We start from the raw sequence: 13,409 nt of genomic DNA, 5'->3' as shown, positions 1-13,409 counted from the left end.
TCTCCTTTAAGATACTAAACCAAATAATTGAAAACATGTCATTATTTTGAGATACATTGTAAAAATGTTTACATACCAAGCCAAAAAAAAAAGGTTCTCAATATTTTGTCATTATAAGAACAAGCAGGATGTGTTTTCATCACCGTGGTTCAAACAGGCTTCCATAAGTTTCTCTGTACTTGCCTTGGCAGCGTTCACCTGCTCTGCACCTGCCCAGACTCCCACACAAACACACAGCTGGCACCATCCACATTCAACTGCATTGCACAGGTTCCTGTGGAGGAGAGGGTGGAATAGTCCACTGACGACCTGTAGGGGAGCAGGGCAGAGACACATACCCCCTTTTTCACGTCAGCTGGAAAGAAAATTCCTTCAAGGTAGACTGTGCCCTGCGGAGCTGACAACTTCTCATTCTTCCAATAGGAAATCCCTTTATCCGATAAGGTAGTACAAATAACGATGACTTAAATTATTATGCTTGCACGATTATTACAACACTGCTTTGCTGATGCCACTGACTGCTACACATGTATGTTGTTTTAGAACAGAGGCAAGGGATGAATCACAATATGTCATACTGTACATATAGTCCTAAAAAAAATAATGCAGCCTTGATAAGAAAAAGAATTCACTCGATCCCTTATTGAACAAACACGTGTATGGTTTTTGTCAAACATCAGGCTGTTTTAGGACTTTGTCAATTAATTTGTTCTAAATGACTTCCTATGTTTTTCTGGTGTCTAATTACAGATTTCTTTTATAAAACCAGTGTTTTGTGACCTCAGCCAAAAGCAACCAATGACAGCTTTTTCTTTTTGAATAGATAATATAGGATAGATAGCTATGTCTATTAGCATTTAACATTATATGCCAATTACCTGCACCTTTCTTAATGTATTTACTTTATTAATACATTACTTTAATAACATAGAAAATATAAAAGAAGTTGTCAGAAGAAATAAATTAACATTTTGCTATGATGGATTCTTCTTACAGTACATTTCTTTAGTCCTTAGTAGTTTTAATATTTTGGTAGATTGAGGGTTAGAGGCAACAAGAACTAAATATATTTTAAATCAAGCCCAGCGCAGAAGGTCCAGAACTGATTACTGCATTTGATCGATTCCATACTTGATTTTACAATATTTCATTGAGATAACATAAAGGATTCATAGAGAAACTCGGGGAGCAGCTGTGATTTATTGTGAATATCTTCAACAACATTAAAAAGAAGAATAACGGTAAGAGCACTGGTGGTGGATGTTGCTTGGGGGAGGAGGGGGGGTTTCCCACCTTGGGAGGTCATCCCGCTGTTCTTCAACAATGTGTGAACAAACTGCTTTAGCAGACGGCCGAATCCCTTCTAACACCGCCACTCTAAATCAAAAGTGCCATTTTCTCCCGGTTCATTCCATTGCAATCTTTCAATCACACAGTGCATCTCAACAAAACCAGTCAGAAGTGTGTGTGGCGTACAGTAAACTGTCAAAACAAAATCATTATAAAGTCCTGCTCCCGAATAAGAAGCAGTCCTGGAAGGCAAAAAAGGGAACATGCCCAAAATCTCTTTTAACATTCTGTAAAATAATTTACTTTGTGTCACCACAGGAAACGAGGTGGGGGAAATCACTGGTAGATGACTTTTCCACAGACAAGGTGCCAGTGCTGAAGAACTCAAACCAAGGAAAGGCTAAAACTCAAAACAAAACCCTAAATCAGCTGTTATTGGAGAGAAAAAGTCCTGACATGATGTTGAAGGTTGTAAAAGATTTACCATGATTGTATTTCTTTCCCCCTATAGTCATGTCTTGTGTACATCTTGATTACTCTCCCTTTTAACTGTAAAAAGCCTCACTAGTTTTATGGCACTGGCACTTTGTTGTTCCAAAGCCTTGCTCGGTGTATGAAAGGAGGGTTTGGGGGGTCAGGCACAATTCCCCAAGAAAAAAAGGACCCATGCTAGTGTACACACTCTACAACACGTTTACAGGTGATAAACAAGACGTTCTCCCTTTTCACGTCACAGCCTGTGCTGGAGGAGTGAGGGCAGAGGAGTGATGAGGTCACAGGAAGCGGATTCCTGCTCCAAACTGTACACCATCACATATCCTAAGAGAGGAGAGAAGAAAGAGAAAGAACAAGTAAGGAATGAGTGTCACCTTAAGACAATTCTTTATTTCCTTAATCAGTTTGCAGAATTTTAAATAAGAGATAAAGATGCAGAACCAGATAGCGTTGTTGTTTTTTTCACTCCTCATTAAACAAGTCGGTAAGGAGAGTTAGTTGTGTGTGTTATGCTTGTAGCAGGCTAATGTAGCCTCTAGTTTCAGTGTAGAGGCGGAGAGAACAAGCTTCTTTTACACTTGTACCATTTGTAGCAAAAAAACTAAATGTCGGGGCCAAAATGGGTTGAAATTGTCCAAATTGAGCGCACTATTTACATGATGCCGTTGTGTGAAAGCCAGTCAGTGTTTGGATTTCTCTGACAACACTGACATCTAGACATTGTTGAATCAGAAATGGAAGAAAGACATATTGTAGCTGTCTCTGGAACTACATTCAGAAAACAATTATTAAAAAATGTTCAGACTTTTTACATGTTTATTTTACACATCAGCATCATAATGTAGTTATTTTGGTATCCTTAAAACCAAATAAAAACAATTGCAATTAAATCACAGCAAATTGTGTTTACTTTGTGGTTACACTGCTGTAGTAAACTGGATTTCACCAATGCGAATTACCGCATAACCCAAATGGTCCTGAGATCAAACCTGTGCAATCAATGCAAGACAAAAACCCTCTTGCAGTTTGTTATGAGTCCAGAAATACCCCTGTAATATCTGGGAGTGTTAGTGAATAGTGTACCTGTCTCCACTCTGAACTCCCATGGGCACACAGTAGTTGAGCTCCAGCCTGGCGATGTTACCGAGCCGCAACACGATGCCTGCTCCGTACGACCAGCGAAGACACTCTGCCATCTTCTGAAGGTGAGCCCGGGGACCCTCACCTGCACACATAACACCCGACATGTCAACGCCCACCTGGGAAATCCCACTGTCACTCAGAAGTGATTCACATTTCAGAAACATACTGAAAAGATGCTTGAGAATATTGAAATGTGGCTTAAATGCACTCTAACAAATTCTGGAGTGGGGATTTATTGATTGTTCATTTCTATGTGTTCACTTGGTACTTCTTTGAACACTGCAGGTGCTGTATTTATGCATTTACTAATTTCTTTAATCACCCACCGTAGTTGAGGTTGCAGAGGTTTCCTGCATTGAGGAAGAAGTGCGTTCTGAAAAGGTCACCGAAGCCCCCCTTGCCCGGTCTGAAGGGCAGAGGAGTGTAGAGGTGCAGACCACCTGCCCAGTACGCCTCTCCACCAAGATAGTCACCTGGAGCACAAAGAGAGGGCATTAAACCAATATATGTAGAGTACTTACTTAAACATACACACAAGCTTACAGCCGTAGCACTTTATTCATTATTTTAAGTACTTCTCTTTATGGAGCGGTATTGTGTGTGGATGCTGACAGTGTAGAATTAGACATGAAACATGACGTGGAACAGCGGTTTCCAGCTGTAATCAATCATAGGGTGTTGTAGTCTTATTGTCTTTACCACTAAGTCCCAACAATATTTAATGGTTGGTAAAACTATATTTTTTGTTAACTAAGAAGTTTGTCTTTGTCTTATAGTTTTGGACAGTAAGCCCCATGTTGACTGTCCCATTCTTTTTCACAAAGATGATTGATTAAGGTACAGCTGATTTAAAAAAGAAAAAAACTCATTAATTGAACTATAATGTTTTGTACCTTCACTCTGTGGCCCAATGCTATACATCCCAAACCCTCGTACACTGGTGGGACCTCCAAGGTAGAACCTGGAAAAAATTGATTCATTCATTAAACCATATACCCAGAATGTCATTAATAGTACAACATTTAAGACAAAAAAACAAAACACAAAAAAATTGGTCAATTGACAAGTAGCCCAAGCTTATAGTCAAGTTTAGATTTGTAAACAGATATGATCATCTTGAGAGCATGATCTTTATCAAAAGAGCCACAGTGTGTTCTCATTGGGAGTAGTAAATGAAGGTCAGATGTGTCAGCCAGGTGGCAGCTCTTGGATCAGACGTACCTGTCAGCGATGCAGGACGGCTGTCCTCCGATGGGACAAAGCATCCCGCCCCACAGAGAAGCAGACAAGACCTGAGAGGACACACAACATTTCTGTTAATAACACAAAACCTTAGAAGTATTCAGTTAAGCAGAACAACGTTTGTTGTTCCACTCCTCTAGTGCGGATTTATCGCCCACTGGTGGTTCGTTAATGCAATTCATCAACTAAAAGCACACTGAAAGAAAGAACAAACTCAGGTGCAGATTTTAAAAGACAAATATTGTTAAACCAGTCTGGCGTCTTATTTCTGTCTTACCGAGTCCCAGAAAAGTCGTTTGTTGAGCTGTAGCTCAAAATCCTCTTTCAAGAAGCTGGCGTCTCCACCTGTGTACCCAGCCAGTTCCTGCAGGACAAACACATGAAATGTTTATAATCATATATTCATGTATTTTCAGGGTCCCTTATTATTAGACACATGTGCACACTAACCTGGTTGATCCGGAGTAATGCACCCCTGCTGGGGAAGATAGCAGAATTCCTTGAATCGATCGACACAGTGTGCTGCAAACAAACAAAACAGGAGATGTGTTGAACTGGTGGGGTGGAAGATATAATATTTATAGCACTAATAAACGTGTATTTAAAATGATATGACACAAGGATGAGTCCAGGCTCCAGGTTGTACCGAGAGGGCAGATTTCAGCGAGTGTCCGCTCTCCTCCCGCACGGCGAAGGACGCACTGCGCGCCAGGCAGCCCAGCTCCCTCCACACACCCTCCCACTTCAACGTGTGGTTGGTCATCCCGAGGGGGAACTGCAGGAGGAACGGAAAGGGGAGAACGTCAGCTGAAGACGTTTGAGTTAACTCATCAGTTACACTTTTCCTAGCAGATAATGTGTCGATCCTGCATGGTTCAACAGTATTAAATGCTGGCAAATTCAAATGTTCAGATTGGATTTACACACTGCTGTGCACAAATGCAGAGCATGCATGTCCACAGTCACATGTTCGACGCTTTCTCCCTAGATTCTATAACTATGTCAATGCATTTAAAAATAAAAAGAGTCCACAAATACAAATAAAAGGTTATTATGGTACAAACTAAGCAGTTTAAAACATGGGTGAAATGAATCTCGAATGAATTTATTTGTGTACATAAACATAAGGAGGAAATGTATCTGTATTGATATTGGTTAATCATTTTAATGGTCTCTTTTTCCATGCAGAAACAAACACGGCCTCTTACATTAAACTCTGCAGATGCGCCTCTGTCAGTTTCTTTTAAGGAGCTCCATGGGAACTGACCGGTGACTTTGTACAGGTTGAGGATGAGGCTGAAACAGAGGACACAGTGTCTTAAAACAAAACTCAGAGCCCTGGTGGTGCATTTACTGGCAATCCAAGATTTAGGAATCAGCCATCTGTAAAAATTGCTTAAACTTTATGAAGTCAGACATTTCTTGGACACACAGTCAACAGTCTATTTGCAACATTCACTGACATACTTGCGTTCAAAGTTTCCGGGTTGGGGCTTGAAGAAGGACAGGCCGTATGACGTCTCCTTGGTCCCGTAGGAGAACTGGAAGGTGAGTTTCTCAGCTCGACCGAACACGTTAGGTAACTTCAGACCCAGCACCTGAAAGACCAAACCAATACTATGAAGCCACCATGTTCTGTGATCATTTCTGTTTCACTGTAAAAGCAGCCTGTGTCCAGTTTCATCCAATGTTATTAACTTGTTACAATAACCTCTTTTCTGCTGTGGCATGACGAAAGGTTTTTTTCTATAAACATTGAAAAACACATTTCCTGTTATTACTAGAACTAAAACGGTTTCCTTAATAATCTACCCTCATCGAATAATCATTACATCTCTAATCTAATGGAATAAGCTTTACCTGACACCTATAACATAACCAATATAACATAAACCTGTTTCTTATTCTGAATATAAAAGTGTAGTAAGGAAAGGAAATTAAAAAAGGTTCTGGCTTTTTGTGCCATAGTTAACATAATAGAACAGACGGACTGCAATAAATTCTGATTTAAGTGATTAAAATGCCCACTGGCCTTATAACCTAAGTTGACAATTGTATCACCTGGCAGCCAATTGAGCGAGAATTTGAATGAACTATCTTATTGAATAGTGCTCCATCCATAGCCAATAAAGTGACAAATATGACTGACATGAATTATATGCAAGTGTTGTTTCTCTCACCATGCTTCCTTCATTGTTGCCAACCATGGTGTTGTAGCTTCCTGTCAGCCTCTTTACCTCCGTCACTTCAAAAGTTACATCCAGACCGTTGGGCAAGGCATCTGAACCTGGGGAAGAGAACCAATCAGGAGGAAGAAGGTGTGTTACAGCCATTATTCAATAAACTGTTTGTTTTTGGGGCGGTATTTTTTATTACAAGGTCGGAATGAGTTACCTTCAGATGTATCGATAAGAACCTCCACCTCTTTGAAGATTCCCAGGCGGAGAAGCTTCTGTCTGGCGATGTGAGATTTTTTCATCACCTGTAACCGAAAAAGAAACAGAGCTCTGCAACTTCTCCAATACTGAAACTGAGTGCTATCATTACTTAATGTACTCAGTAATAAATACGTACATCAATGAGGTTTTTTGCGTGGAAAACCTCAGAGATCTCATAGCCGAGCAGATCCTCTTTAGTTCTTCCAAGACCCTGGACGTTAACATGTTGGACGACCACCTGCAAAAATATGTTTTACCTGGATTACTCCAACAAAACCATCGTATACAAATGCAGACACATGCATGTAGCTGCAGGTACTTGGACTGTGATAGCAATTCAAATCCATAGTTCTTTTACAGATACTATTTATAAATACTTAGATTTGTTTTTATCACAAAATCTAGTCTGATATTACTGCAACTTACAGCTTTGTTTTCGAGGATCTCCTGCTTGGATTCCTGCTCCGGTTCTGGAAGCTCGACCAAGTCATCAGGGTGGACGCCCAAATCTCGGCCATGCATCGGGAGAGGATCCAGACTCTGCAACCATGATAAGCACCATGCCTTTAAGTAACACTACATTAACAATGTAATGCAAAGTTAAAAACAATTTATAAAAATCTCCCTAATAAACCTTCTTTGACTACAGAAGTTGAGCCAAACTAACTATATTTCCGAGTTTAAATTTGGTTTGTGTATCTAAAAGTCAGGTGAGACTTTTAAAATAATCTTAAAAGTCTGATACACTTAAACCAAGGAAGGTATGTATGGCACCTTTAAAAAGGACTGCTGTCATTGAGTCATTAGGTCAAAGAGTGGGCCTTTAAAAGAGAGTATCTGATGTCCTACGACAAGTGAAAGTCACTGCATGGGGAGTCAGTTTGGAAGGTGGTAAGGTAAGTAGGTTAAAGAAGCACATTTCTCAAATGAAAGACTGTGACAGTAAATTGAATCTATTTGTGGTGTTAATTACACAGTATGAAATGGCTTTTAGTGATATTCTTGTATGAAAACACAAAACCACGTTAAAATACTACCACAAATCGTGGTTACAACGAGTTAGTTTGTCATACATATGATATCTAAATTTGAAAATCCCGCCAGGCTTATATTGGTAACATTAATGAGCTTTAGTCAAAGATACAGCTTTTCACCACATGCAGTTCCCCAGTATACACGTAATGTAACCAGACAGTATTCTTTAGTGTTCGTCTTTATCCAGCTGTATTGAACAGTACATCGAGTCCAAATGCTAGTGAGTCTGACTGGGCAGGGAGGTCATGTAAAAAAGGTAGGTAAAAAAGGCACATAAAGGCCAGCTGCCAGGGATAATGGAGTTTACCTTAGCATGGACAGTCCCCATGGTTAATATCCGCTCCTAAAGGCCTCTTCAGTCGGGGTTACCTGCTCTGTAAACAGGAGAAAACTGAAAAATGACAGCGGCTACTTTCTCCACTACCTATCCCCCTTCAAGGGAGACGCCATGACAGTTGATGAGATCTCGCGTTGCGTTCATGCACTCCTCGTTTTCTACGTGAAGCTTAAGAGCTGTCTTTCATTCTAACCTTGTCACGTGGTTTTATAAATGTATTTTTATGTTTCCCGTATACAAGGTCATGCATATATAGCAGGGTGACAGGCAACAGTGCTGCTGGATACGTGGCTTTATAATGAGTTAGATCAAAGGAAGCAATGAGTGGATTTGGAATAAAAAGCTTCCAACTGAGATACAATTATAGAAGCTAGCAAATGCATTGCTCTTAAATGCATCATTCTGTCTTCTCTCTGTGATTGGTTAGAAATGAGAAATCATTGAAGTGGGAGGTGACAGGCTCAGTCAGAGTCACGTTTTGAAGGAGCTTGTCCAGAAGATGGCAGTATTTGTCTACTTTCTCGCCGTCTTCACTTCAAAATGAACAGAAGCTGGCAGCGTCTGAATAAAGCACTCGTTAATTGCACCTGCATTTGGAAAGAGAACAATTTTGGTGAGTTCCCAGACAGTTTCGGCCTTGTCTTTAAGTGTGGTTTTTGTTGTGGTTTCTGTAAATTAAAAATGGGGTCAATAAAAGTGTTACTAGACATAGCTAGAGGCTATCTATACATTCAGTATGAAAGAAAACTACTGAAATAATGTAACGACCTCAAGTCTTTTAATTTACTTTTAAGTTTTTTTTATAACTCTATTCATTTTTAGTTTGCATATAATGGCCTCAATAAAACAGCTAAATTCACTATACACAACTAAGCCACCTAAACCATGAACTTCTTTCTTAGCTCAGGATGACAACAACGCGGAATATTGTTGTCCTTTAACTATAACCTCATTTAAAAAGACTTAAAACAATGAGAATCCCTATATTTATTTTGACTGTTTTTAATCCTTAAAATAAACGACTGTTTGGTGACCCCTGACCTATGGATTAACCTGGTGACCTATGGCCCCCATTGTGCCCCCATACACATTACCCCTACCTATTTTCTGCAAAGACCTATACACCAACTAGTGTTCATGTAAAACTGCCCTGTCCGATGTTTGTCTGTCTAATTCATTCATTTCAAATTGCCCTTTTAAGTCTAATGACTACGTGTTTCCCAAACTACGGCTTTTTGGACCTTCATGGGTCCTTAGTTCCCACAGGGAATTATCATTTTGGAATTGTTTTTTAATATTGTAAAACAGCTATATGTAAAAGGATCCTTGCAGGATAATTAATATATGAAGTAAAATAAACACAATTCCTCTTTTGGTTTCCGACTTTTTTGGCTTATGACCCCAAGTCACAGACAGGTGCTCTACATCAGTTATGAACATGTTGACTGTAGTTAATTTTCTCTTTTTAAAGGTGGGGTAGGTAAGTTTGAGAAACAGGCTCGAGATACACTTTTTGTTATATTCCATGGAATGCTCTTAACATCCCGATAGCAATGAATATCTTAAGTGCTTTGACAAAAAATCCATACAAAATGTCATCTGTGTAAGCCGTAGTACTGTAAAAAGCACGACCAATCCTGCCTGTCAGCCTTCCATATGTGCACACACTTATCTCGCGCCCTCATTGGTCATGTGCGCGTTCGTGTGTGTTGGAGGAGGGGCTCTGTAAGGAAGTGGCATATTTTTTCCGGTTGTGTATTTTCAAATTCTAGCGCACTCGAGCTGGTTTCTATGGAAGCCCATTTCCGCCACTTGAAAAAAATAAAATCCCCATGAAAAGTCATAATTATGAGATAAGAAAGTCGAAATTATGAGATAAAAAGTCATAATAATGAGATAAAAAGTCATAATTATGAGATAGAAAAGTCGAAATAATGAGATAAAAAGTCATAATTATGAGATAAAAAGTCATAATAATGAGATAAGAAAGTCGAAATAATGAGATAAAAAGTCATAATTATGAGATAAGAAGTGCGCATGCGCTGCAGTGGCGCTGTCTTTAAAGGTCCCTTCATCACCTTGCTGCTCTCCACCATGCAAACAGCATCTAAATAAGGTAACTATTACAGGTGACTTTTGTAAATGTTAGATGTTACATATAGCCTATATTGCAGCTAAACTACAACAATGCAGTTCATAGCTTTGACATTACCTGTTATGAACTATAATATATATGCCTATAGTTTTGTGGTAACGTTCACGCCACTAATGACAATAGTGTAGGCATACTGCTGCTGTGAGTTGCTCTAACTCTAACCCGTGAACGTTACCACAAAACTATAGGCATATATAGTATATATATTATATTCATAACAGGTAATGTCAAAGCTATAAACTGCATTGTTGTAGTTTAGCTGCAATATAGGCTATATGTAACATCTAACATTTACAAAAGTCACCTGTAATAGTTACCTTATTTAGGACTAGATGCTGTTAGCATGGTGGAGAGCAGCAAGGTGATGAAGGGACCTTTAAAGACAGCGCCACTGCAGCGCATGCACACTTCTTATCTCATAATTATGACTTTTTATCTCATTATTATGACTTTTTATCTCATAATTATGACTTTTTATCTCATAATTATGACTTTTTATATCATTATTTCGACTTTTTTATCTCATAATTATGACTTTTTATCTCATTATTATGACTTTTTATCTCATAATTTCGACTTTCTTATCTCATAATTATGACTTTTTATCTCATTATTTCGACTTTTTTATCTCATAATTATGACTTTTTATCTCATTATTTCGACTTTTTTATCTCATAATTATGACTTTTTATCTCATTATTTCGACTTTTTTATCTCATAATTATGACTTTTCATGGGGATTTTATTTTTTTCAAGTGGCGGAAATGGGCTTCCATAGTTTCTCCAAAATTACCTAACAAAAAATATAGAGTTATCCAAAAGTCAGCCAACAATCTAGGCCACTAAAATTCACTTATTATATACATTTAACCCCTCATAAATGTCGATTGGGGTTTAGCTTGGGTTTAAGGGTTTGGAGAACGAACTTTGAGTATCCACATCATGACGCTGCGCTGCTCACCTCTCTCTCTCTCTCTCTCTCTCTCTCTCTCTCTCTCTCTCTCTCTCTCTCTCTCTCTCTCTCTCTCTCTCTCCCTCCACCGGTACAAACCAGCCAATCAGGAGGCTCCGATCGCCTCCGCGCTCTCCTGCTGTTCCCTCTCTCTCTCCCCCCTCTCTCTGCCCGCCGCTGCCCGTCCAGCAGAAGCGGTCCTCCTCCTCTCGTATCAGAGACACACACACACACACACTCACACATTCACACACATACACACTCACACACACACACACACAGTCCAAACCCCCAGAAAAGCCCTGCTGAATCCTCACACCGTCTGTCAGCATGGGGAGCGCTTGTTTTTCTCGGGACGTTTGTTTGTTTATCCTCCTCATAAATACTTGCAGGGTGATGGGGAATGTCGGACTCGCAGGTAAGAGCTCCCCTTTCCTCTGTCTTGCTTTATTGTCAACCATGAAATGCACATTTTGTTTGCTTTACCGGTAAAAATTATGAAACATGAGTGAAAAACTACTTGGAATATTCTAACGATATTACCGGAGATTTCATTTTAATCATAAAGCACACGTGGGCCACTTTAAACGGGACTTTTGATAGCACAGGAAGTTCCTATATTAATATTATTTGGTAGAGTAGCGTGGCTTTTCATCCACTATAATATTAGAACAGCAGCGTACAAATGGCACACTGTATACAACTTGAAACTCACATTTTTGTTGTATTACAACTGAATTTGATTATTTTCGTATCTCCTACTTAACATGTATTTAAAAATCAGCTAGAAAGTGAGTTGCACCTCACGTTTAAGATGCGCAAATGGTTTTCCAGTCGGTTTAACGGCGTCCCAGACTTCACTGGAACTTGTGTTTCCTGCGCGCAAAGGTCAATTTCAATCGGAAACCGCAGCTTGCTCTCTGGGTTAAGCACTCATTTGCTGTGATTTGCTGCGGAGTGAGAGGGCTGCCTGTTTAAATATTTCACCGTGTGCAAATGGGGCAAATGATTTACCGATGGTGGTTTTTAGAAGTCGACTCAGCCGCTAGAGAGCATCTTGTCTCCGGGTTTGGTGGAGGAGGTGGAAGCTGTGTGTGGGGGTAATGTGGGTGGAGAGGGAGTGGTGGTGGCAGCAGGGAGCGTCCAGGTCCCAGGAGGAGCCGGTTGGCAGCAGGGGCCATATCGACCAGCACATTGTTCAGCCTCCCACCTCAGTGAAAGTCCGCGAGCCACCATGCAGGGCCACTCATGTTTATAAAGCCCACCACTGAAGAGAAGATGAATTCTGTGGCTCCTCTTGCAGCATTTCATCCCATAAAAAAAGACTTAAACTTGTTGCTGCTGCCTTTACTCCCAAACTCTGTCTCTCTCTCTGTCTCTCTCTCTGTCTCTCTCTCTCTCTCTCTCTCTCTCTCTCTCTCTCTCTCTCTCTCTCTCTCTCTCTCTCTCTCTCTCTCTCTCTCTCTCTCTCGCTTTTCCCTGCAGCTCACTGCCTTTTTTTTTACCAGAAAAAATATTTATTGTATATTCCGTTTTATCGTTTATTTATTTCCGTTATACAGCTGAGCCGGGCAGAGAGCCAGAAAGAGAGCAGGGGCTGAACCACAGGCCGCTTCCAGCCGGGTCGACTGACTTACTACACACTGTCTATTTATACTCTGATGCAAAGGAGCTCTGGGGTCAAAGCTCTGCTGAACAATAGATATGACAGCCAGGAGGTGTGTGTGTGTGTGTGTGTGTGTGTGTGTGTGTGTGTGTGTGTGTGTGTGTGTGTGTGTGTGTGTGTGTGTGTGTGTGTGTGTGTGTGTGTGTGTGTGTGTGTGTGTGTGTGTGTGTGTGTGTGTGTGTGTGTGTGTGTGTGTGTGTGTGTGTGTGTGTTGTGTGTGTGTGTGCGCGTGCGTGTGTGTGTGTGTGTGTGTGTGTGTGTGTGTGTGTGCAATGACTTGGCCCTTCACCCTGGGATTTGGGCCCAGATGTGACTGGCTCCTCTATCAATAACCTGATCAATTATAACCGTTAAACCCTCTGTTCTCTGCATCTGAGACCTTGAACAAACCTTGACAAAAAACGTTTATAAATTGAGACATTAAGAGTGTCTTAGGATCTAATAAAGCCATACATATATAACTTTATATCACACTTTCAAGTTAGGGCAATGCATGAGACAGATGAACTTAAATAATTGCCAAAATTAGAGCATTTGAATACATCCCCCAGTATGAAGCAAGTTCCAAAAAAGCTGAGTACCCCATTTCCCACAATGCAACTCAAACGCAGCATTCATTAGGCTCGGTTTAGTGTTTGTATATTAATGGCAAAATG

The 13,409-nt window shown here is 40.2% G+C and overlaps 2 protein-coding genes across 5 annotated transcripts in view; one reads left to right on the top strand and one right to left on the bottom strand.

Annotated features, from left to right (window-relative positions):
- Nucleotides 1–1,181: 1,181 nt before the first annotated feature.
- On the bottom strand, nt 1,182–8,113 carry samm50l (sorting and assembly machinery component 50 homolog, like). Its single transcript, XM_034112569.2, has 15 exons — nt 7,951–8,113; nt 7,035–7,148; nt 6,745–6,846; nt 6,565–6,652; nt 6,351–6,457; nt 5,638–5,768; nt 5,379–5,466; nt 4,817–4,945; nt 4,621–4,692; nt 4,448–4,534; nt 4,150–4,220; nt 3,822–3,889; nt 3,255–3,401; nt 2,869–3,010; nt 1,182–2,109 (listed from the first exon to the last, which is right to left on the bottom strand). The coding sequence occupies exons 1-15, from the start codon at nt 7,969–7,971 to the stop codon at nt 2,064–2,066; spliced, it is 1,413 nt and encodes a 470-aa protein (XP_033968460.1). The 5' UTR covers nt 7,972–8,113; the 3' UTR covers nt 1,182–2,063.
- A 3,175-nt stretch (nt 8,114–11,288) lies between these two features.
- scube1 (signal peptide, CUB domain, EGF-like 1) overlaps nt 11,289–13,409 on the top strand; it is an 84,250-nt gene continuing 82,129 nt past the window's right edge. For all 4 annotated transcript variants that reach the window (XM_034075145.2, XM_034075144.2, XM_034075143.2 and 1 more), the window contains exon 1: nt 11,289–11,505. In XM_034075145.2, coding sequence (XP_033931036.1) covers nt 11,418–11,505 — 88 coding nt within the window. In that variant the 5' untranslated portion in view covers nt 11,289–11,417. The remainder of the gene's footprint in view (nt 11,506–13,409) is intronic.

This window comes from Pseudochaenichthys georgianus, chromosome 23, assembly GCF_902827115.2.
Source record: "Pseudochaenichthys georgianus chromosome 23, fPseGeo1.2, whole genome shotgun sequence".
Taxonomy (NCBI): Eukaryota; Metazoa; Chordata; class Actinopteri; order Perciformes; family Channichthyidae; genus Pseudochaenichthys; species Pseudochaenichthys georgianus.
Note: the sequence above shows the minus strand (reverse complement) of the source record. Positions and strands in the feature narration are given on the sequence as shown.